We start from the raw sequence: 26,580 nt of genomic DNA, 5'->3' as shown, positions 1-26,580 counted from the left end.
ATATATACATATTTATTTACAGTATATCAGTATTTATATACGTGTGTGTGTTGTATTATATTATGTATTATTTTAGGGAAATAATCAGTAAAGAGCAGAGAACTGATATCACTGCGGATGAATTATCAATGCAAAGCAGATATAAACCAAGACCAGAAAGCGAGACCGTAATTCACACACACCTTAAAGCCTTACATTTCTGTCAGAGGAGCTGCTTTTGCTCCTAAAACTAAACCAATTAGCATATACTCATGCATATGTATTCAAACAAGCTGTTGTCCGAACCCTGATGAATTTTGAGTGCAAATTTGTGCTGCCAGGACTCAGAAAGAGCTTTCAAATGTTAGTTTTGCCAAGAAAACTCAGTGAGAAGAAGCACTTATCCAGCCCATCTGAACATTAACAGCTCTTACAGCAAACTCTGGAGAACTGTTCATCACAGCTCTTCCTGAAGCACTGTACAGTGTGACTGACCGCACTGTATTTCTTCTGTTCCTAGAGAGTAATGCATTCTGCAAGCTGGGAGGTCACACCGACGGGATAAATAAGACATGTTTTGCACACAAACTGATTGTAACCTGCCAGGTGGTAAAAGAATAAAACAAAACAATGTGCAATCTTGTCATTTCATGACTAAACATATTTTCATATTTCTTGGTGTCTGTTGCTTACACTAAATCTCTTGAAGTACTCTGCTCTTTTCTGATCAATGGCGACTTCTTTTGAGTGTTTCTAGGTCTCCTCTTTGAGTTTCCTTCCTTTCACTGAAGGAGTTTTTCCTGTTCTTACCCAGTGGATGGACTGGAAGTTTGTGAGCGCACGGCTACTCAGAGACAATCTGTGTTATTAAAAGCATCAATGAAACTAAACTGAAATATCAATATCAACATTAAAATGACCAATAGAGTTCAGTGCCCGGACACTTTTTCAGCGGCGTTGATTCATAAAGTATTCTTTCCATTCACTTCTCCCATAAGTCTTCATTAAAGCGTAATAAGCAACGATGTAAATCATAATATATTTCAAATATTTCAGTATTTTGAGAGTATAGGGAGATGCAGTGCTTCATGAAAATGGGCGGAGCCATCAACATTTATGAGGCGTGTTGCTTGTTTCGACTCTGATTGGTGGAATTTTCTGTACAGCATCATGGGTAATGTAGTTTTTCCACCATGAATTCTGCTGTTAAACATGATTATTTTTAGCCTGACTACATCAGACTTCCTACTTCCGCTCAATTTCATTTCGCTTCTGTAGTCAGTCTGAGATAGCAGCTTATCTTTCAGTTTTCCAGCGGCCTTCGGACAGACGGGCCAATCAACGAACAGAGGGCGGGCTGAGAGCCGTGACGTAGACGCTGATTGTAGCGTGGATGCGTAGATTTACTTCACATAATCTGCAAAAGTCGTTCACAGCCATGTTTACTCCGGTATTTCACTTGATGGTTTTGTTTTCGCATCATACATGTGTTTACAGTGGATGTTAGATGCGGCTGAGCATGCGCATAACACACGCCATAACCAAACGTCATGTGATTGGCTTACGGGTAACCAATGATTTTAAACTTCAGACAAGCGAACCCCGCGAGAGAGAAAACACTTCTCTATTATGCCATTCCAGACTTGGTCTACAAAGCAAAGCGAAGTGGCAGAGTTTGGTATTACCAGGCTATATTATTTTCACACTAAGTTGAAACGATGGGGGCTGACGGCTTCAACAGAAATAAATAAATTTGATTTGAATAACCTTGTGGCTCACAGAAGGGCTGTTTTTAAAGTTTTATCTATTTATTTATCTAAAAAAATCTATTTCCCTATGGAGAAAATGAAGTGTGTGAAGAATTTAACTGAAATGGCCTGAATTTAACAATCAATATTGTGAAAAGCCATAATGAAGTTTAATTGAACTGATCTAAATGGAATCGAGTTGAGCAATCTATACTGTTAAAAGTGCTAACGAGTCAGACTGACTTAAGTGAACTGAACCGAATTAATCTGATCTGAAATTTCACACCCAAAAAGCTGCATCACCAAATCCTGGGATTTAATATCTGCCAGTTGCTGCTTTGAAAATGATATAGGAACATATATCATATTGAAATATTAACACTTCCATTCTAAAGTAAAAAATAAAATGATACTTTAACCCAGCAAGGATGCATTAAATTACTCAAAAGTAACAGTAATGACATGTATAATGTTAGAATGATTTCTAAAAGATCATGTGACACCGAAGATTGGAAAAATGATGCTGAAAATTCAGCTTTGTTCACAGAAATAAATTACATTTTCCACTATATTTAAATAGAAAATGGTTATTTTAGCAGTATTTTTGATCAAATGAATGCTGAGCTTAAGAGACTTCTTTCACAGACATAAAATCGCATGCATATAAGTGTAATTTCCACATATCAGCAGACACAGAACCAAGCGAGTGTCGAGCATCTTCAGTAGCAGTGCTGATGTCTAGTGTACTACTGACTGAACATGAGGACCTCTCTCAGTCACACACACACACTCCTGTACTCATTCATTCCTACTGTCCGTCTCGCTCCATATCGGCCTAGAAACACATGCACACACATGCACATCGACGCACGGGAGGATGCAGTAACCATAGCAACCTGCTGCTGCTTACCTGCTCTTGTATGAGCTGAAACAGAGAGCTTCTATCCATATACTGGGCCCTGGTGCACACACAGCCACAAAAAGAAGGACATAGGGGGATTTCACACACAGAGACACGTCCACACACACACACGTTCGTCCGTCTGTGCGGCACGCCTCCCCAACGGGGACAGAGACCCCTTGCACACACTCTAGCGAGGGCCAGTGGTGTATCTGCAGGATTCCCTCCAGTGAGGTTTAGTCCAGCTTTGGTTGATCCCAGACGGGTTAAAATCCAAAGTCCCAGTCAGCGTCCAGAACCCATAGATCTTTGTGACACTTTTGCACCCGCTTCCATCCAGCTAAAAAAAAAAAATCACCTTCAGCTTGCAGTCAATGCACTTTCTGTCCCTTTCCTTCCTCTACTCTACCCTTCCGTCCCTCTCCGCTCGCCCGTCTCGTTGTGCTCGTGTCGCCTTTACCTATGTAAATCTCTCCCTCTCTCGCCCTCTCTCTCCTCTGTCCTCCACAAAGACTGTACTACCTGAATACCAATGAAGGAGGGAAAGGAGGCGGCGGTCTGCGGCCAATCAGAGGCCAGGGGGGCGTGTCCAAAGAGCTGCAGCTCTCCATCTACCCTGCAGGAGTCTTAAAGAGAGACTAAACACACAAACACACATTCACTGCAGTGCACACACACACACACACACACACACACACACATACACACACACACACAGCGCAAGCGCACTCAGGTTTCCTAAATCAGACATTTATCACACGCAGCAGATACTACAAACCCTAAAACACGCTGTTCAGTCACAGCTTGTGCTTGTAATATCCCGGTGATGACACACATATACTGAAGTCATTTGGCTTAGTTAATATCTCTGAGGACTGTTTAACTGTGGTAATAAATGTAAAGATGAATCTCTAAAGTCCAAATGCATCTGTGTTATTCATGATGAAGGTAATATAGTTGATGTTAACGGCAGTCTTATGTTATGGAACGTTTAGAGGATTATTATCATCAGTGGTGCAAAAGTGTGAGATTTAAAAAAGGAATATATTAGGTTTGCTTATGATGAGGATCTGGTCTGGTTAGCAGTGGTACTGACCCCTCGTGTGACTATACTGCTCTTCTTGGATATCTGGGTCATGATTTTAACACAGTTTGTTTCAGATTGACTCAACTCAGACTAGGAAGCAGCCAAACTGGTAAAAAATTTCAATAAAAATCTTTGCATTAAAGCCTGTAAAAAAATCTCAACAGATTTTCACCCGAGGCTCAACGGGCTGTGCAGATTTTCTTATTAGACACAAGACTGTATGACAATACGCTCTAATTGTTGGTGATTTTAAAGCTCATGATGATTTGATTTGACATGCATCAAAAAATATATAATTATTTAAATATATCAAAATATAATATATATATTTATATCAAAGTATACAAAAATATATATCTAATATAGATTTTGAAATATTTTTACATAAATATATTTCCTACATTTTTGTCCATTTTAATATATTTGTAATATATCAGAATATATTTAAAATATATATATATAAATATACTATATATATTAAAATATATATAAAATACATTTGCATAAATATATTTCCTTAATTTTGTGGTTATATATATATATAAAAAAAAGTGTTAAAAACTATACTTTTTGCCGTATGGGTTTCTGTAGCACAAACGGTTTGGGACGAGCTACACATCAAAATAGATCACTCGGTGTTAGGGGTTTATTCGAATCTCTAACCCTAATTATGAACAATGTCGTGATGCCAGTCTCAGCAAACACCACTAACCATCACGACAGATTTTACCCTGGAGCTAAACTGACTGTGGAGATGTTCTTCTCAAACAGAAGTGTTTATGACAACACGCTCTAATTGTTGGTGATTTGACAGCTCACATGGAAATAAAATCACTATCTTGCGGGTTCACCATTTCCTGGTCTCTTCTAGAATGAACATAAGCCAGAATTTTGATTATACACTGATCATGATCATCTTTATGAATATGTCTGGTCCATTTGTGACTTATGATATTCATTCTTACTGATACTCGTGTGCTATCAATCCATTACTGGCCTCATGTTTATGAACTTCATGACCTTCACGACTCTGGTAGCATAATATAAGACAGACAGTACTGACCTTGATCAATGAGCATAAATCTGTTTTTCAGAGGAAGTATCAATCAATATATTTTTCCTGCATGTAATCACATTAGCCTGCTGACTATGAGGTGTGGATTCAAAGTGCATCAGCAAAATTGCCACATTTAGATTATTTATATGCATATTTTTTATTTGTTGATTTGTAAGCAAACTAATTAAATAAAATATTTTTAGAGCCAATTAGAGAGGGATATTATAATTTTTTAATCTCCTATACTAATGCCTCATTTACACACACAGTATTCTCTGCAGAACAGAGCAGTGCTGCCCTCTCCTGCTTAAACTCATGCAAGTCATTCTCTACACACCATACAGGACACAAAGACTTTTATTCCACACTTGCATGCACACATTTCTCTTTCTGGACATTTTAAAGACATATAAGTATGACGCTGATCAAATCAAAGTTTTTAACCCAATATCCCCTGATCAATTCACAATATTAAATTAGCAGGGTCCAGTGCATTACAAAAATCTTTGAGTCCTTCATAATACTGCTTTCTTCAGTCTGTTCTTATACTATTGTTTGCATCATATGCATATTCTCAATCTGTACTTTCATGTATTTTACCTGCTGTTAATAACTAACTTTTAACAGACCTGAATTGATATGCTTTTGTGCTTTATGTGCAATTCCATAACATAATGCACAAAACCATATATTTTTTTATATAGAAAATTGCACTTTTGTCTTGTAGATATAAGCCATACCGTAGCTCACGCGACGACTGCCTTATAGTCTGATGTCATGCAGTGATGTAAGTGCTCATCTGTTACAGATCTGCCTAGATAGGAAATAAAATAAAATAAAAGTTAATTACAGCATATTAAATGGTAAAATACAATAATTCTGACATTGTGTGCAGGAAAGTACCATATTCAGTGGTCAGTACACTGGGTTATTATTGCTGTTACAGTAATATGGCATTATTACTGTAGTAATATTAGAGTAATAGAGTAAATATAGGCCTAATAATGAAAAATGCATATATGTAATTATTTCCTGGAGCAGTTTACCTTGGTATTTCTAGTCCTACTGTTATTACGTCAACATGTAATTTGCCTATCTATCTGTATGATATATTCATTTAATTGACATGGGTTGACTGCACAGACTGAGGGAAGGTGCTGTTTTCAGCACTAGACACTTGCAGACACCTTACACTACGTAACAATGAGAAGCTGTACAAGAATGTATCAAACACACACACACACACACACACACACACACACACACACACGGGAATGACAGTGACAGTGATCACAGGTGTGCGTCATGTGCACTGAGCTTAATACCTAGGCTACTATGATGTAATTCTGTTACATTAATCCAGTGCAAGTGTAACAAAAGAAGCCCTATCTTTAAGAGTCCATGGCTGTCTAGCAGAAACTAATAATCAATATTATAATAAAATCAAAAAATGTTCCATTTTGAATGTTATTCATGAGAGAAAACTGCCTGCGCGCAAGAGTTAAAGCGTCACGCGCTCAAACTTGAGTACAAAGTTCAAATATAAAGGCTATTAATCTGGTTCAACAACTTAAGTTGAATTACAAATATGTAGTAGTCTAATTAAAAGTTCTGTAAAGCGGGCTTACAATAGATGTGAACAGAAAACCCTGAAGTGAAGAGATTCAAGATGGCGTTCTGACTGAAACACCATCCAGCCTGAAAATGTGAATAACAGAACAAGCAGGAGCGATAGAAATATAACTGTGCATCAGCCCGATAAGAGCCTGAACTAAATTGATGACTTAATAAGTGAACAGTTGGAAAATAAGGGAAAATAAACCGACGGGATACGCGCTTCCCTGCCAAACGGAGAGATAACAAAAGAATGCGCGAGCGTTTAAAGCATCCAGCCCAGTTTGATCATTCTCAATATGTTTATCGGATCCATAACGCACAAACCACCGGGAATGCATACACAGATCGATGTGGTCAACCTGACCATGGTACCGGTGGGTTCTGGTCGGTAAAGCTGGTCTTTGGGTCGTTGGCAACTTTCCTAACATCCGAGCTCTTCTCCCAGAACACTCAGCATAGGAGCTGCTTCTTTATATACTATAACGTTTACTCGTTTATATCTATAGCTCATACATAACACCGACACCCCTTAAAATGTGTGAATATGACCCACAATATGAGAGCCACTTTATTTCGCGCACATTTAATTTATAGAAGGTTTAACAATAAATAATCGGAGAAACGTCACGCGGACTCAGTGGCCAGACTGTGTTAGTTCGTCAACTACTTCAGCTTATTAAAAACGAAAACGACGTTTTATATGAATCAAACCCACCCTGTCCTCCAGTGTGTTGATGGGGCTTTCATATACATTCGGTGTTTTCCGGCTCGGTTTCGTTGTTTTGGGCTATTTTTACGCGAATTCCGCAAAATCCATCACCACGCTCGCCGGTTTGAGCTGATTTTCAGGGAAAAAAAGTTCATGGCGCAATGAATTCAGGCTAAAACGACACACGCACATGAAGCCCAAAGCCTCCCCTCTTAGACCGTGGCGTTGGGAGGGTCGGTATCAAACGAGTCCGGCTGAATTCGGCCTCAGTTCGAGGAGGAAGAAACACAAACCAGCCCGCGCAGATTTCATGGAAGCCCGCTTGATCAGCTGCTGGCAGTTGGTGTTCTCAATCACGTCCGCGTGGAGGCTTCATATATAGTACAGGCGCACTTCGGCGAATAATATACACACTTTCAACGGCACTCATTTGTAGCTTATTTGAATAAATATTTTAATTCAAAACTAAACAAAGACCAAGGTGTGTATTTGAGATAATTTCATCGGCTATCATTAATTTTTAGCAGCTCCTCAAGAATTTCCTCTCACTTTCTCGTGAAAGAGTTTTTGACAGTTGTGTGTTTTTGTCTGAAATCCTCCAGGATCGACCATGGCTGAGACGGCAGCTACCCCAGCATCCAGGCCCAAGAAGGCGAAAAGCTCCAAGAAAGCGGCGTCGCATCCCAAATACTCTGACATGATCAAAGCGGCCATCGCCGCCGACCGGAGCCGCAGCGGCGCGTCGCGTCAGTCCATCCAGAAGTACGTCAAAAACCACTACAAGGTGGGAGACAACGCCGACTCCCAAATCAAACTCGCCCTGAAGCGTCTGGTGGCCGGCGGGCTCCTTCGCCACACCAAGGGCATCGGAGCTTCGGGATCCTTCAAACTGGCCAAAGCGGACGACGTCAAGAAGCCAGAGAAACCCAAACCAGCAGCCGTGAAAGTCAAGAAGCCAGCCAAAGCCGCTGCCAAACCCAAGAAAGCCCCCAAGCCCAAGAAAGTGGTGAAATCCCCGGCGAAAACTAAGAAAGCAGCCGAGAAGAAAGTGAAGAAGGTGGCGGAGAAGAAGAAAACGCCTGTCAAAGCCAAGAAAGTTGTGAAGAAGGCGAAGGTGGCCAAACCTGCCAAGGCGAGCAAAGCCAAGAAGGCGAAAACGGCGAGACCCAAACCCAAAACATCCGCCAGGAAAACGGGGAAAAAGAAGTAAAGTGATTTACAACCGACCGGACTGATTCATTCAAAACTCGGTGTAAATAAACTTTTTGATGCAAATGTTTTTTGGTATATTGTTATTTTTCTAAGGTCTTTGTGCGCGGACTTTTACAGCGTGTTTCTCCAGAAACTTTTTTTGTGCGCAATTGTGACTCTATAAAGAAGATCCGAGACATCGAAACGGCTTAACTATTTATTTTTTAATTTTTTTTTTTTTAACTTCTTTAAGTTGAACTGTTGCACACTATTATCATCCTCATCCAGAGACATACTAATTAATTTGCCAATTAGATATGTCGATATATTCTTATTTTAGGTCATTCTAGGACTGTGAAGAACAATAATAACATGTCTTTGTATGAAGAACGGTGACTTATATGATGACGATGTACAGATTCAACTTGTGACGTGGACTGTTGTAATCTAGCTCCATTGCTGTCCATACTGTGCATCAATAAACTTCTCTCATTTGAAAAGCAGTAGTTTGTCTGGTGTTTTCATGGAGTGCGAGCAGATTAAACGGGTACTATGACACTCTGGTCCCAAGAGAGATGGGGGTCTTCAGGGACCGCAACCTCCAGGTCATCTCAGAGCGAAAGGTGAAGCGCATCTTCGGGTTTGACTCACTGCTGCCCCCGCGGTCTCATCGGGGAACTGCACCTGTCAGTGTCACGCTGGGGCACATGCAAATGGTGTGATGACGTTAATGCGGTGACACGCAGGGTCATTGTCGAGAAGTACAATCGAAATGAAAACAATTTCATTTGAAAACAATGAAAACTGAAAGAAAAAGTAAACTGAAAAAATGCCAATATTAGTTTTAGTTTGATACACAGCATGTAACATGATGATAAAATAGTTTGAAGTGCTACATATTCCTCTTAAAGGCTTAGATGTATTTCTTTAAAATAGTTCAAATAAAATAAAATGTACTAAACTTATTTTAAAGTATAAAACACACACAGGAAAACATAAAACTAAAGACCAAACTGAAAATAAAACTAAATTCTGCATGATATACTATTTTGAATATAAAATCTTCATAAAACAAACATTCATTTGTGATACTGCATGACTATTCAAATAAACTCCAAAAACAAAGCGATTAAAAAGTGAATGTAAAATAAATGTGCTTTCTCTAATACATTTACAGTAAAGCCCGAGACCTCAATCCAAAACAGATTTTTTTTCCAAATAACCCTGGAAATATTAGGTTTTGATAATATGATTTCACTTTTCTAACTTTAGTTAGTGTGTAATATTACTGTTTGAGCATAAACAACATCTGCAAAGTTACAACGCTCAGAGTTCAAAGCAAAGGGAGATATTTTTCTTTTAAAGAAATTGCTTTTTAAGGACTACAACAAACACAAGAATGTGGTAGACTAGAGACTACACCACATTCCTCCTGAGTTAGTGACATCACCAACCCTAAAATTTACATAAACCCCGCCCCTGAACGCGATTTATAGATTATCAAGACAGAATATGCTAATCAATGTCTAGAAGATAACTACACATAAGCTACATAAATTCATCAACTAACCATTCAGAAATTTTGACACTTCTTCTTGAGTCTCTCCATCTTTCTGACTTCGGTTTGAACATAAAAGGCTAAAAGTTTTAGAAGTTTCCAGTGCATGTGTGTGTGAGGTAAAAGGACACAAGCTCTTGAAGCTCCGCCCCCTGTGTATAATATATAGACATTATATATTTTATTCCTGATGTTGGACACAAGTCAAATTTCCAAACTCGCATCAAGCATCTCTCATATGTGTCTCTCTATGTATTTTGCAGTGTTCTTGAAACGTGATGCTGTATCCAGTCTGAACAGAAATTAGATCCTGATATGAGAGTGTATCAGGACCTGCCTGACACATTTATGCATTAAAAGTTGATTTCTATTACAGAAATATATAAAATGGCTGAATGGTTATATGACACAAAACAGAATAACATGAAAGACCTCAGCGAGAGGTAATAAGCCAATCAGCCTCTTAGGCTCAGAGTCATGTGATCAATCAAAACACACAATTTTCCACATGCTGATGTCAGAGCACAGTAAACAAAATCACCAGAAAAAAATGCTAGTTTATTACAAAATATTTCTATTCGAACATTCTGGCTTCATTCCAAGCATCTCATTTGATACTGAAGCTGGAAGATCATGTCAGACGAGACACAAGCCTGGGGAAATATTAAAGTTGAGCTCACCATTTTTAATACTGGGCATTAATACTGAACAAAATATTGAAATTATGAAAATTAAATCAATGAATCAGGACATCCACAGTTAGATCTGAATATCTTACCATGCAAATTCTCATGAATAAACAAAGACAGTCCTTCAGTGTGGGGTAAATGTTTTTAGGCTGAATTTACTATTTGGCCCAATAAACAGTAACAGTTCTGAGATGAATCCAGTTTGGACAATATTATAATTAAATACAGGCAGCCAAGTCATCCTCTACGGTCTATCCTGATCTATAGGACGGCCACAGCGTCAGAGCATCTCATCTTCTTAAAATATCACTTAAAATACACTTATTAACACCATCCATCCATCCCTACTGCATTTTTAAACGAAATCTGAGATCATTCACCCCTACAATCAATATAGGCAAAGCAAGATTTTGGGCCCAGTGTAGCGATGACAAAAATCAATAACGGATTTTGCCTCGGCATCTTAAAAAAAAAAAAAAAAAAAAAATAATAATAATAATAATAACAGTAATTTGTCAGTCATGGTCCATGCATATAAACAGCAATCTGAGGAACATGAAATGGAAATTTATTCCGTTTAAATATCAGCCAATTTAGAAGATACACTTCATTTAGTTGATTGCTTCCTTTAAATGAGCTAAATACAAGTGTAACCGAGTCAAAATGGTTATTCTCAGTTGACATCATCCATAGCATATAACTAGAGCTCAACTTCTATTTAACCCAGAACTTACTTCAGCTTCTCAAATATTCAGAGAGGGTGAATTATGAATTAAATTGAAGTGCGTTTCCTGAACTGGCTGAGAAAAAAACTGAATAATTGTTTCAGAGTTTCAATACATTCACATGGAATATATTCTTGATCAATATTGATTTTCCAAACTCTTAAATACATTACAAACTCTGTACAATTCAAAACATAACCTGTTATATCATTACTTAATATTGTTCCTCTCGAAACATGTTGGAAAACGTCCCTTGGGGTCGACCGATGCAGGTCATACAGTAAAGTCGGCAAGTTTTCGTGGTGAAAGCAAAGCAAGTGTGTGATACTTTAGTCCAGCTGGAAAATAAGAAATAAAAACAATGGACTGCTTAATTGGGTTGTTGTCACTGTAACTAGCAGGGCTTCACACCCTTGATAAGCCACAATGACTCTGTAAGGCCAAGACAGAGTGCAGGAAATGAAGGAGTGTGTTTATCTGTATCGCGTAAGAAACGCGCGGGCATCATTTGTGTCGGCTGAAGGCTCTGAACAGAGCGAAGCCCAGCATGGCAGCTATCGTGGCGCCCAGAGTCACACGCAGCCAGAAAGACGTGCTGCTCATGTCTGATCCGTTCAGGTGCCTGCAGACAGACAGAGAGAGAGAGAGAGAGAGAGATTTAAATACACGCTGTATTTCTAGTGACCTTGATGACACACTAACAGTCAAGCAGGCTAATTTTAGTCTGGTATCCGCAAATCTTTGAAGTCAACATGCAATGTTTGTAAGCCATTTTACTCAGCAGAAATATTTACGAGTGGCTTGTGATATTCAAATAAAAAAAGAACAACAGGAATTGATTGGATCTTGAGAAGTGGGCGTAAGAATAAGGGCTTGGCAACATAAACTAAAAAAAAAAAAGTCAAAGTCAAAGCAAGTCATAACTTTTTATTTTCATGAAATGGAGTTTAATTTAAGTGCAATTTAGAAACTTTAATTAAAAATGTAAAAAATAATTTATATGCATGTATATTTGTTTTTATGACTCTACAAGTTTGATTAAACCATCAAAATAGGAGGAAAATATTTTATATTCTTTTAAATGTTTTAAATATAAGGGTAGAACAAAACACTAAACTTGGTTAAGGTAATTTATTTGGCAAACTACAGCTACATGTTTTATGTTTGCTATGAAAAAAAAATGCATAGAAAAACAAAAAGCTCAGAAAAAAGCATACATTGACTACAACATAATCGGATATTAATATTTCATTGGTTTTCTCTTGTTTTTCATGTTTTCATAGTTTCTTTGCATGACAGCCTGGCCAAACATTATGACAATTTGACGTTTCACTGCGTTATCAATAAATAAAACAATTGACTCCAAGCACAACTACGCAATATGTTTACACAATTTTTTAAATACTATTTGAATAAAGGGTGAAGTTGTCAATTTTGGCTTCTTGTATATATTTCAAAATAAAATGGTAAGATGCGCGTGTACTTACGGGTACATGGCGGCCCAGGTCAGCTTGCTGTAAATGTGTGTGTGAGTGTGTGTGAGCAGCGTGGAGAAATGGAGGGGTGAAGGCAGCCGGTGTTTGTAACAAAACTCAGACGGGCTCATCCCATGATGCTGTTTGACTTCTATCAGATCAGCTTTGGAGCCCACCACCACACACGGGATCCCGCTGTCCATATAGTGCTGCTACAGGGGAATCACGCAGAAATGTCATTATAGGATTTAGTCAGCTCTATTGGCACTTAAATCAGAAACCCTATTAAACCATCTGTGGTTCATCACAATGACAACGAGGGATCACAGACCTAGTTTAATGATATGGACTTTAGGAAACTCAATAGTCAAACACCATACACATTAAAAATGTGCCATTTAGTCATTAAAGGGTTAGTTCACTAGCCTGGGAAAACCCAGACAACTTTCGGCAAATTTAGAAATTTAGAGGCATTTGAGCAACGTCTGTTGGTGAAGCGCAGCAACTTTTAAATGCATTATTACATTCAAATTGCAAACACACGAGGACAGTCTCCATGAAAGACCCACTGGCAGATGAACGTGCTACTACATTTCCAGAGAAGTCCAAAGTAGTCGATTGCCGAGTTCACGCGCATAGGTTTAGTTACCTATGATCACGCGCGTGAACTCGGCAATCGATTACTTCGGACTTCAACCGAAAACAGGATGTAAACACAGGTATTTGCGCTGGCTTAAATAACATCATTTTTATACATATCTTTCACATCTACTGCAGTCAGATCCACTCGTGTTCACTGAGAAGGAATCACTCACATGACCTGTGCACTTGTAATGACACATCAAGGATGTTAAGAGGCTAAAAGCAGGTTTAAACATTGCCCCATTGAAGTCAACAGGGTGCAAATTTTAAAAATAGAATAACTCGGTGTAGGCAACACCGATTTTTGTCGTTGTTCTCTGTATTGACAGCACTCCAAATGTACAATAAAATGAGCTCAATGTAAAAATTGACCGGAGTTCTCCTTTAACTGTGACAAGATGGTTGACAGGGCAGTTTACGTGACAGGATGCACACGACAGATCCGTCCGATAAAGATGACGAAGTAGTATGTCCCAAAGCTTGCCTACTTTTTTGCTACACATTCAAAAGTAAATACCTTTTCTTCACAAAAAGAGTACATACTTTTATGGCGTAGTGTAACTTAGGACGCAGCATATGGCTTTACACGATGACGATCGCTCTGATTGGTTTTAGGTCTATCCAATTGCGCCCAGAGGCATTTGAGCGACGTCCGTTGGTGACGCCCCTTTGGAAATGAGTTATTAATGAAGCTTTGCCAGACCATAACTCAGTTACTACTGAGAATGGTCTGGTTTCAACCAGGCTATTAGTTCACCAAAATAAAATTTAATTCCTGTCATCATTTACTCACCCTCATGTTGTTCCAAACCTGTAAGACTTTTGTTCATCTTTGGAACACAAACTAAATTATTTTAATGAAATCTGAGAGCTTTATATCCCTCCATTGACAGCTACGCAACTACGCTTCAAAAAGTTCATAAAGAGATGGTAAAACTAATCCATATGAATTGAGGATCCATCACTTTAGAGACTCGATGGCTTTATATGATGAACAAATTTAATTTAGGATTTTACAAAGGGTGAGTAATGACAGAATTTTTATTTTGGAGTGAACTATCCCTTTACACTGAAAGAAAGTATTAATTCCTTTAAAAAAAAAAAAATCTTACTGACCCCAAACATTTTGAACAGTAGGTTATGTAATTTAATTTTTATAAATATTCCGTGAAATACACTATTTAAGGCCCAAGAGATAATTTCAGCTTTCTATCAATGAAGACTCATCAATCAACATAATGAGTGTCCAGTCCAGATCATCAGATGTGCCATACATTTATTTAATTACTAAAAGTGCATGTTAGCCAAACAGGTGAAATGAATAACTCACATCATCATATATTATTCACTGACAGATGCAGGTCATTATGGGTTATTAAATCATTTGGATGATCTGATATTTAATGTGATTAATGATTATGAGCGAGACGTGTGTCAAAGCATTACTCCACAACTAAAGCATCTCGTTTCTTACCTTATATATACTAGCACAATAGTTGAACGAGTCTGGGTCGCTGACATCATACATGAGACACGCCACATCACACGCTGCATCTGCTGCTTTTAGAAACTCTGTTTCCACGTCCACCTCCTCCAGCTGCGAGCAATAACACACACGTCAGGTGGGAGACCAATAAACTAGGGCATGTGTGAAGCTTGAGGCGGCACTTACGATGAGGTACTTCTCCTGATTGGCTACTGAGATGGTGTTGATGGTGTATATTGAGGGGGGAACAGGGTCACAGTCGTTTCTCTGAAAATAAACACGTCATCAGCATTGTAAATATTTGGTGGATCTAAATGAGACTACTGGGAATCACACAATGGATAATTATTTCCTAGACAGACTATAAAGTGTGGAGGAATACCAAAAGTAAAGCAAGAAAACCTCTTTCTAGAGTAAAACCCGTCTCAAGTACTGTTCTCTCGGGCTGCGCACTAATAGTCCACCAGAAGAGGCTTAGTAGACAAAAAAAAATTAAAAATAAACTGTGGAGATGACGAATGAGCATTGTCAACTTTATCTTTGCAGCTGACAATCACTCTACAGTTTATTAATAAATTATTAATGTCTCATTTGTTTTTTACGGACACATTCATAATCATTACTTTTGCCAGTGTCGATGTTGCAAGCTTTATGTGTGTGTTCAAGTGCTTAATTTATATAAGGCTCATTGTTACGGTTTATTATTTCTCTGTAATATAGAACAATGTTAGCAATGTTAATATTCTTTCTTCCTGTAGCCCTGAAACTCATTTTCCAATGCAACCTCCTATAGTATATACAGCATTTATGTGATTAAATTAATATCATAAATGTGCGACCAGTCGACTAATGGCTTAAATGAATGACTAGTCGACTAGAAAAATCTTTAGTCGGGGGACAGTCCTACTTTTTTGTACTCATATGAATATTAATGTTCTTTCTTTACTGTAAAAATCTTTATGTGTTTTAATTTGTACAAATTAAAGAAGTGCAAAATCCATGATAAAGCAACCTTTTGTATTTAATGCATCAGCCAGAGGTGAAATCTCATTGGTCCATTAAAATATGTTAAACATCATATACGTTCTGATTCGACTGCAGTTTGTTGTGACTACACAGGATAATCCCCAGTGTTAAATTAACACTGCTCAGTGTTTATATAATCCACACTCAGTGTTATAAGTAACACTGAAGCAGTGTTAAAGTCAATGAGATAATTAAGTGATTCATTGAGTGATGATTGAGCATTATTGAAGACACCTGATGTTAACACGCAGAATCACTGAAGGAGAAAATCACAAATGATAAGTCACCATTATGGTGATCAGTGTTTGCATTAGTTGGGCTCATGACCTATAAATTAACTTTAGATCTAGTTTGGCTGCTCTAACTGAGTTATAACAGCTAGATGAACAAAGAGAAAATATGATCTGATGGTGTTTGTTGTGTTTTAACATAATCAGAATTTTGTAAAGTAAAATTACAAACAAAAGTTTTGCTTTCAAGCCATTCTCTCACCTCAGTGCTTCGCTGCAGAAAAGCTCGAAGAAAGTCTGTCTTTCCCGTTCCGCGTGGACCGATCACTTTGCAGAGGAAAACCGTTCGCTGTGTCTGTCTCTTGTCCAGGTCTAATGCCTTTTCTCTTGTTACTAATATACACACACAGAAAAGAAAAACAGAAATATTCTTTAGTATCCGTTTGATCAAACATAAGTGTTTAAAGCAGGTCTGTGTGTGCATCTCATTACCCGTGATGGCGGAGGTCTGGGACTCTCGCTCCATTAGAATCGGATACCCGAGGTATCCCAGATGCTCCAAACACCGGTGCACATCCAGATAAGCAGACAACCTGCAGTTCATCCAATAACACATCATATTTAAAGGAATGTGGAATAATAATACAGACGCGTTTTCATTCTGCTTTTCAGATTCCGGGTCAGATACAAATTTTGGATTAAATGCAACCTCTATGTCAGTTTCTGAATCTACAGGCAAAATAAGTCCAATTTTACCCAAGTTTGCAGTCCAAATTTAATGTGAAACGAGAATACCAAAAAAGATGGCATGAACACAAATCTTAATATAAAGTTATAATAAATATTTCAGCAATTCAAAAACAATTAGTTTTTAGTGGTCCAAATACACACAGGGGAACTAGTCTGATAAAAAAATAAAGTGTTTTTATTAGGGCAGTCAAAAGATTAATCGCGATTAATCGCATCCAAAATAAAAGTTTGTGTTTAAATAATATATACATGTGTATAATTAAATTCGTATATATAAATACACACACATGCTTGTTATATATTTAAGAAAAATGTGTAATTTATATATAAAGAAATTATATTTATATATAATATAAATTATATATAAATATATACAGTATATGTATGCAAATATTTCTTAAATATATACATGCATGTGTGTGTATTTATATATACAAAATAATTATACACAGTACACACACATATATTATGTAAACACAAACTTTTATTTTGGATGCGATTAATCGCGATTAATCTTTTGACAGCCCTAGTTTTTGTAGAAAGTCATACATTGTACATAGAGTGCAGCAAGTGTAGTCTGATTCAAATGACTCATTGACTTTTTTTTTTTTTGTGAATCATAAAAACAGATTAGTGAATGATAAAAACCGAGCAACGAGTGTAGTCTAATTTACAAACTGTTCTGATTCCTTGGAAATCATAAACATACAGCACTGCCTAGCGTAGTCTGACTCCCCAACAAATGACTCTTAAAAACAGGTTATTTTTAGTGAATCATTATAAAGATCAAGTGTAGTCAGTTTCACAAACGAATGACTGTTATTAACTGGTTATTTTTAGTGAATCATAAACAATACAGCACAGTTTAGTCTGATTTACAAACAAATGACTCTTTCAATCAGGTCCTTTTAATGAATTCTTCTAAAATACAGAAAACAAGAATTACTCTGATTCAGTCTGGTGATTTACTGAATGATTTCGACACAGTGGAAATTGATAGAGTATTTAAAATAAAATAATCAGAACTTAATAGAACAGGTTTAATGTGTATCAATACCATCAGCTCTTGTGGGAAAGGGCACAAAATAATCATAAAAAAAATAAAAAGTGACTCTCAGAGAGAAAAATGCTCCATTTAAATGTGTATTGTGCAGTTTGAACGTCCACTCACATCCACTGGCAGAAGTATCCGTGTTGGGAGATGTAGTTCTCGTCCGTTAGGGGGACATTACTGTACACCGCTGAGCCCCAGGGCATGTAGGGTAAAACACTAAACAGATTCTTCAGCTCTGCGGGAGACAGGGCTGAATCCTTATCCTGCAGGAGGAGAGACACAATCATAAGCCCAATGAAATTCTAAGCACGCAAAGTTCATTAAAGGATCAAATCCATCACCATCATCGCTTACCTCATCATACTTATCAAAGAGCTTCTGGAGGAACTGATGGCCCAGATGATTCAGCTCCGTCGTACAGCCCACCGATACTCGCAGTCTGAGAACACACACATAAAGGTCACTTAAATGCTGATTTCCATTCATGCAATCACATGATTTCGTATGCACAGACGTACGGTGGGTAGAGGTAGTCATCCGTCAACTCAAGCGTGTCATCGTAGCCGAATTTACGCAGGATGGTCCAGGTGGTCTCGTGACGTCCCCTCTGGATAAAGAGTGTGTTCAAGAACAGGAAACCTACACATAAAAGCAAGAATGTGTAAATTATAATTAAGATACACAAGAGAGTGTGCATAAGGAATATGAATATACATGTGATGTGTGTTACCGTTGAGCGTGAGCCCGTTGTCCTGGACTCCTTCACTGGTGTTCTTCCACACGACTGTTTTCACGTCCTCCAGAGCCTGAGGGGCCAGTGGATTCCCGAAACACAATTTCTACACAAACACACACACACACACACACACACACACACACACACACATTGGGTTTCCATGTTTTATGGGGACTTTCTATAGACAATGATTTTTATACTGTACAAACTGCATATTCTGTTACCCTGAACCTACCCATCAAGAAAAAAAAATCAGAATTTTTACATTTTTTAAAAAAACATAATTTTGTAATTTCATAACATCATTTTCATAACATAATTTAAGCAGTTTTCCTCATGGTGACCAAAATACTTCCCTACAAGGTCAGAAATGACTGGTATTATTAGCCTTGTGGGGACATTTGGGCCACATAACATAGGGTTTACCAGGAACGAACACACACACACACACACACACACACACACACACACACACACACACACACACACACACACGCACACTGCCATACAAATATACTGTTTATATCACTGTTGTTATTGTTAACTGAAACGATTAAAAATTTTTTTTTTCGTTAATTGAAATAAAGCTGAAATAAATAAAAGCTAAATATTAGATGAAAAATAAAACTTTCAAAACGTAAACAAAAATGCAAACTGTTGCCTTAGCAATTAAATGAAGTAAATTTAGTTTAAGCTGAAGTACTAAATTTACTAAAACAAAATTTGACAAATTAAAGCTAAATAGAAATTTAAAAAGAAGTGAATAAAAATGACAAAAGCACATAACTAAATTACTAAAACGTAAACAATTTAAAATGAAAGCTTAGAAATATCAACATTTTTCATAATATTTCATGTAACTGTAATGACTTTGTGTACCTTTTAAACAAGTTTTCTGCTGACTGATAGGCGAGGGAAAAAACGTTTAGTAAACTTCACATGTTTGATTCAATCAAATCCTGATGGATGAAAATCCTGCCTTACATTATTTTCTGCTGTATGACTGGCCACATTTAAAAAGTGAAACGTGTTGTGGATGTTGTTTGGTGTTTGTTATCTCACCTGAAAGCAGTTGAGCTCAGCGTCACTGAGTATGTGATCATTATCCTGATCAGAGATGCTGAAGATTCGACTCAGAGCTCGAACACACTGCGGCTTCAGCTACACAAACACACACAAACATTCATAATGGCGTATGTACTCGCAAGGAGAGATGTAGTGTGAGTGTGTGTGTGTGTGTGTGTGTGTGTGTGTGTGTGTGTGTGTGCGCGCGCACCTGTTTGTCTTCGGGGTCGTAGAGCGGAGCAGTCGGGTGTAGAACGGCCTTCTGGGCGTAATAGAATAGCTCAGAAATATTCTTTAGATTCTTAGCTGAGCACTGCGGACACAAATACATCATCATGTAATCATATATAAGCATATACAGTATTCTTGGCCACCCAGGCTAAAAGGCTGCCATCTAAGCAGACAGCTCACTAGGTTTTAGTCACAGTGACATCAAAATTTAAAAATCTTTCTTTTTTTAAGGGTATATTTATTGTGTTTATTAAATGTTCATTAAATGATTTATTCATGCACATCATTGTTTTTTTAATTCATGTGCCCTTTCATGTGTAATTTATAATAAAAATAACTTCCCTTCCCTCTTGCAGCGACATCTCTTCTCTGATGATGCGTTTACTGGCTTGAGGGCGGGGCAACCTGTCACTCACATCAGATCCACCAATAGCAAACCACAACCATCCAATCAATTCCCCATGGACAAAATCAAGCCCCGCCCTCTTTGGTTCTTGTTCCAGAAGCCGTTTCACTCGGATATACGTAGGGTTGGGTACCGAGACCCGGTTCCAATAGGGAACCGGTTCCGACGTAAACGGTAGTAACCAGACCGAATAAGAACGAAACTTTCGGTGCCTGATTTCGGTGCCTGACGTTTTTTACCGCCCCCTATAAAACATCTCACGGCACGAATGATCCAATAATAAAACATCTCCAGTAAACCAGCAGAGCGAGCATTAATTTAGTTCGTTTGTTAAATAAGAGGCGATCTAGCGCTGAAATGCGTTTTTTAAATCAAGTGATCAAAGTGCTCGTTGCCGCTGCGATCAGTGGCGCGGATACAGTGTTTTCTCTTGTGGCTCGCGCCCACCGCAATGTCACTCCGACACGCGCTTCGTTGCGGAGATCGATCTATTTATGAGGCGCCGTCTATATGATTATGTGCGCGGAGAGTTTGTGTGTGTGTGTGTGTGTGTGCGTGTGTGTGTGCTCGCGTCTCAGATGAGTATGCGTGGTAAGTTCCGCGCGTCTTGTGTGTGTAGAGTTTGCGTGTTTGTGCGTGAGCGACTTTAGATGTGATGTTGAGCATTTCATATTAGTTTGAGCATTCAGCAGTATACATGTATGACTACTTAGTAGGCCTATATGTGTATGCAAGGGTTTCATATGTGCGTGAATGAAGTTTGATTTAAAGGGATACTCCACTTTAAAATGAAAATTCTGTCATCATATACTCACCCTCATCAGCAGAAGAAAGAAATTCATACAGGTTTAAAACAACATGAGGGTGAGTATATGATGACAGAATTTTCATTTTAAAGTGGAGTATCCCTTTAAGCCCTAGACGACGCCTATCTATTCATTTTGGTGAAATCACAAAATATAATGGACACAAAGTGTCCCTGCTTGATATACAACCACTGATGAGCATAATCGTAAAAAAAAAAAAAAAAAAAAAAACCACTACGAATGCGGATTAGAACCCAAAACCTCTGACACGCCTGACTAAAGTTCAAGTTCAGCTGCCAGTGTTCCTCTTCGGATAAGTCTAATATTTTAATGCCAACTGCAAATCTTGCATATCAAGTATGAAGTATATCAATATCAAGTATATTTATATGAGGCTATACTGTGTGTGTTAAATATTTCTGCTCAGTGTCAGATATTTCTCTGTTTTGTAAAAGTCATAATATGAGAAGACAAAATTTTGATGTTAACTCAAGTGTTTTCGGCTACATCAGTAGCCTTTTAAAGGGCACAATTTTTCATTTAATCAGAAATCAGAAAATCTTTTTCAGAAAATCAACACACACACACACACACACACACACACACACACACACACACAGAGGTATTATTTTTTTTGATAAAGTGTGTGCGGTTTAGTTTTGTTAAGTACCGTTTCAAGAACCGTTTAAGCACCGGAACCGTTTGAAAAATACCGAGTAGGTACTGGTATCGGATAAAACCCAACCAATACCCAACCCTAGATATACGGGAAAAAAAGACTATCGCAACAAATTGCAATAAAAATCAATGGTATATTGATGTATATTATTTCAATAAATATGTTTAGCAAAATAAATTATTAATGAAATACTATTGAATTATTATATTTATATAAATTATATTTTGAATTTATAAATTATGAATATACAATTATATATATATATATATATATATATATATATATATATATATATATAATTATGTATTATATATATAAAAAAATGTATATTCATAATAAAATTCACTCTCTCCCTCTCTCCCTCTCCCCCCCCCTCTCTCTCTCTCTCTCTCTCTCTCTCTCTCTCTCTCTATATAATATATATATATATAAATGAATATAATTGTATATATTTATTTATTTTATATACATGCTACTAAAATTGTTAAAATAAATAAATAAATAAATAAATAAAAATCTAAAAACACCCCAAACAAAACAAATTAATAAAAACGACACTTTAAATTCTAGAAAGTCTAACAAGTCACGCAGAGTTGAATGAATGACTGTGGTTGCATATGCTAATCTATACACTACGCTGCAGATTATATAGTTTAAGAGTGTTGGAATAGGATTTTGATGCATTAGCTCACAGCTACGGCAATCCAGCGGGTCATGTCACGGAAAACAAGGGTTTCTTGCGCTTTTGAAATACTAGTTTAATGTATTAATCCACAGCAGCAAACAGAGCTTTGTGTAATTCTCGTCATCAGAGAGAGGTCATCATGGAAAACTTAATTATGACTTTCTAATGCAGGAAACATTGACCAATTTCTTAAGATGACTTCAGGGGGGAACTAAACTAGAATAAGTGTGATGAACAACCCCTTTCACATATTCATGTGTGTGTCTATAGGAGATATGTGTGTTTGAGTGGTCAGTGGTTCAAACCTCTACACAGGTCTCGATCTCCGAAAACTGGTTCATGATTGGCAGGATGGTTTCCATGGAGCTGCCAGAGCGCAAGTCAGACTTGTTGCCCACGAGGATGATGGGAATCCTACAGCAAAAAAAAAAAAAAAAAAAAAGACATTTTTCATGGAAAGTCCAAAGATTTTTAGGTGTATTTACATGAGCATCAGAGACATACTTGCTTCCTTTCTCAGCGCCGCCATTGACCAGCGGAATCCATTTAGTCCTGATCTGAGAGAAAAGACAACAATAAAATCACTTGAGGAAATAAAAGACACAAATATATTGATAATGTTAAAGGACACAGTGAAAAATCCAATACCTTGTCAATGGTTTCCTCTTGTGTGACATCATAAACCACACACACGACATTGGCCTAAAAATGAGAAATCAATCATTTTCATTGTCAACATTCATATATATATATATATACACTGGTCAAAAGTTTGAAATAAGTAATATGTTTAATGATTTTTAACATTTTTAATGATCAGAAACATTTCTGATTATTATCAATATTGAAAACAGTTGTGCTGCTTCATATTTTTGTGGAAACCATTATACACTTCCACTCAAAAGTTTGGAGTAAGAAAGAAATTAATACTTTTATTCAGCAATAATGAATTAAAATTGATCAGAAGTAACAGTTAAGGCATTTATAATGTTACAAAAGATTTCTATTTTTTTTAAATGCTGTTTTTTCGACACAAAAGTATGGCCGCTTGTTTCCGCCACAGAGTGAAAAATAAAAAAGGTAATTGCGACTTTTTAATTTCACAATTTTGACTTTTTTTCTCACAATTGCGAATCTCACAATTCTTACTTTTTATCTCAGAATTGCGTGATATAAAGTCGCAATTGCGAGAAATATACTTGAAATTCTGACATTTTTTTCTCAGAATTGTGTTTATATCACGCAATTCTGACTTTATAACCTGCAATTGCGACTTTATATCACGCAATTTTTATAGACGCAAAAAGTCCGTCTTTTTTTCCCCTTAGAATTGGACTTCATATCTCACAATTCTGAGAAAAGATGCCAGAATTGCGAGATATAAACTAGCAATTATGTGTTATAAAGTCAGAATTGCGTGATATAAAGTCGCAATTGCGGAAAAAACAAACAGAATTCTGACTATAAGACGCAATTGCGACTTTATTTCACACAATTGCGACTTTATTTCACGCAATTCTGACTTTATATCTCGCAATTCTGAGAAATAAAGTAAGAATTGTGAGATGTAAACTCGCAATTGTGAGATAAAAACTCGCAATTATCTTTTAAAATGTTTTATTCTGTGGCAGAAACAAGCTTACATACAAAAGAATCCTGAAAAAAAAAAACACTCACAAAAATATTAAGTAGCAAAGAACCATTGTTAATAATTAAGTACCAATAATAACCAGCATTTTATAATGATTTCTGAAGGATCATGTGACACTGAAGACTGGAGTAATGATGCTGAACATTCAGCTTTGATCACAGGAATAAATTAGTTCAATAAAACATAATTAGGACACATCTTACCTTTACAATTTCCTCCCTCAACACTTCATCAGTCTGTTCACTTTCTGAAGAGAGACACTGAGTGTTAGTAAAATGCTACAGGGCACATATTACATGTCATCTAACACACACACACACACACCTGAGTAGTCGACTATATGTGTGGGCACTTTCTCAGGCGTGACGTCAGCCGGTATGGTGATCTCCTCCGCCCGGAGAGGAACCTGACGGCACAAACAAGTGAGCTTCCTCTTACTGCACCAGTCCAACACACTACCAGAGAGGCTCATGGGTAAACTCACCTGCTCCGGAAACTCCTCTCCGACCAGAGACATGATGAGAGAGGTCTTTCCCACTTTGGCTAGTGGATGACAAAGAACAGAACAATAGTTATTCCCAATAAATGCATTCCCACCGGCTCTGGATTTGTGAAACGTCACATGATACAAGCGCAAACTCTTCTGCTGTGATTTCCTTTGCAAATCAGTGTGGCGTTAGTTTGATTTCCAGTTTTATTCTAATGAATCTCAGTCAGGCTGCACACACGACATGTTTTGGGTTAAAACTGTAGCCACTGTCAAACTTTTATAAATGTTGCTCTTAACAAGCGCTCTTCAAAATAACGGGTCACTCCTACAGGTGTTGTTCACCTTCAGCTTATAAGGTCAGATAAGAGATAATACTAATAAGGACTCGACTTGAGCCCAGCAGGCATGGAATTAATATAACACTAATGCTGAAACAAAGCATGTGTGTGCCAAATAAATGACACTTATATATGGGCTATACAATTTATGGAAGCATGTTTCTGACACAGAATAATTTTTTTTTAATTAGAAGATAATATATATATGTATATATAGTATGCACATTTCTTATTATCAATGTTGAAAATGTTTTTGCTGCTTAAAGGGACAGTTCACAGTTGTCCTATCCTAACAAACAATACATCAATGGAAAGCTTATTTATTCAGCTTTCATATGATTTATATATCTCAATTTAAAAAAAAATTGACACATGTGACCAATTTTGTGGTCCAGGGTCACATATTAGAATAATTTGTGAAGGATCATGTGACACTGAAGACTGGAGTAATGATGCTGAAAATTAAAACTTCAAGTAGAAAACGGTTATTAAATTTTAATAATATTCCACAATATTTGTACTGTATTTCTGATCATATAAATGTAGCCTTGGTGAGCAGAAGAGACTCCTATCAAAACCATGTAAAACACGAGCTCAGTGTAAACGCTCAGCATTATCATCAGGTTGAAGTCTCTCACTATGAATACGTGCATTGTGTCACAGCAGCAGGAGGATGTGTTTACTCTTCACTACACACACCTTGATAGTTACCATGCCAACACCATTATCAATCACTCACCGAAGAATTAATGAGCAGATTCAGTCTTTTAGACTGGATCTGCTCATTAATTCTTCGGTGAGTGATTGATAACGGTGTTGACATGATAACTATCAAGGTGTTCTAATATAATAATATTCTATATAATTAGGACACGTATATAATATTCTAATATAACCAAGAGGTTGGAGAAATAAAATTAATTATGAATTAAACTTATCAAAATGAGCAAAACTACTCAAAACTATCGATACAATGATGTGTCACGAGTTTTAAAAATCACATGTAAATATCTATTAAATAAAACATATATGCGGGTGTTTAATTAATCAATATATAGTGTCTAATTCAACTTATAGAGTGTGAATGAACTGTCATTAGCCAGTTAAGAACTTGCTCGCATGTTAATAAAGTTCATTTTCTTGTGTTTTGATTGTACATGATTGCAAACAACTAAAAATGAAAGCAGTAAATTAACGGATGATTGAAGAGTGCAGTGTGTTTACTTCAGATCATTCCTGCAGCGGCTCAAGGTTGAGGGTTAGCGCTCTCTAATCATGCTAACTTTCATTAAACTGTCACATTTATTTCCCTTGATATTTAATAGACAAATTCACATCTTACGTTCCCCCAACAGCAGTATCCGGACATCGCGTTTCATTTCACTCCACTCTCTATTGAACTCTGCGGAAAGCTGCGTCTATCTTTTCCAAAAACTTCAAATTCAATTCAAAGCTCAGTGCTAATTTATGACTAGCCCCATTCCAGTCAGGGAAACTGGCACCGCTGAGGACTTCCGGTTGGAGCCCAAATGGAGCGCCCTCTACTGGCCATTTCCGATTTACTTATTT

At 37.2% G+C, this 26,580-nt stretch overlaps 3 protein-coding genes across 3 annotated transcripts in view; 1 reads left to right on the top strand and 2 right to left on the bottom strand.

The window, feature by feature from the left end:
* rhbdl1 (rhomboid, veinlet-like 1) overlaps positions 1–3,136 on the bottom strand; it is a 19,776-nt gene extending 16,640 nt beyond the window's left edge. The window contains exon 1 of the mRNA XM_081352556.1: positions 2,638–3,136. Within this exon, the coding sequence (XP_081208682.1) occupies positions 2,638–2,676 (39 nt within the window). The 5' untranslated portion in view covers positions 2,677–3,136. The remainder of the gene's footprint in view (positions 1–2,637) is intronic.
* Positions 3,137–7,433: 4,297 nt separating this feature from the next.
* h1-0 (H1.0 linker histone) lies at positions 7,434–8,792 on the top strand. Its single transcript, XM_081353470.1, has 2 exons — positions 7,434–7,579; positions 7,701–8,792. The coding sequence occupies exon 2, from the start codon at positions 7,709–7,711 to the stop codon at positions 8,306–8,308; it is 600 nt and encodes a 199-aa protein (XP_081209596.1). The 5' UTR covers positions 7,434–7,579; positions 7,701–7,708; the 3' UTR covers positions 8,309–8,792.
* Positions 8,793–10,385: 1,593 nt separating this feature from the next.
* Positions 10,386–26,499, bottom strand: rhot2 (ras homolog family member T2). The gene is made up of 19 exons (XM_081353469.1): positions 26,354–26,499; positions 24,668–24,726; positions 24,508–24,589; positions 24,387–24,430; positions 23,181–23,234; positions 23,037–23,089; positions 22,838–22,946; positions 19,937–20,038; positions 19,723–19,821; positions 18,655–18,763; positions 18,443–18,563; positions 18,279–18,363; positions 18,042–18,187; positions 16,613–16,713; positions 16,383–16,513; positions 15,051–15,131; positions 14,853–14,975; positions 12,749–12,948; positions 10,386–11,883 (listed from the first exon to the last, which is right to left on the bottom strand). The coding sequence occupies exons 1-19, from the start codon at positions 26,388–26,390 to the stop codon at positions 11,766–11,768; spliced, it is 1,854 nt and encodes a 617-aa protein (XP_081209595.1). The 5' UTR covers positions 26,391–26,499; the 3' UTR covers positions 10,386–11,765.
* Between the last annotated feature and the right edge of the window lie 81 nt (positions 26,500–26,580).

Source organism: Scardinius erythrophthalmus, assembly GCF_964197995.2.
Source record: "Scardinius erythrophthalmus genome assembly, chromosome: 22".
In the NCBI taxonomy this organism is placed as follows: Eukaryota; Metazoa; Chordata; class Actinopteri; order Cypriniformes; family Leuciscidae; genus Scardinius; species Scardinius erythrophthalmus.
This window is presented reverse-complemented; position numbering and strand designations above follow the sequence as displayed.

Coding starts and splice junctions, on each gene's coding strand:
- h1-0 (XM_081353470.1), top strand. CDS start 7,709: ATGGCTGAGACGGCAGCTACCCCAGCATCCAGGCCCAAGAAGGCGAAA.
- rhot2 (XM_081353469.1), bottom strand. CDS start 26,390: ATGAAACGCGATGTCCGGATACTGCTGTTGGGGGAAC. Junction 22,947..23,036: donor GGCGCTGAGAAAGGAAGCAA/GTATGTCTCTGA, acceptor TTTTTGCTGTAG/GATTCCCATCATCCTCGTGG. Junction 20,039..22,837: donor AGATCGAGACCTGTGTAGAG/GTTTGAACCACT, acceptor TTGTGTCCGCAG/TGCTCAGCTAAGAATCTAAA.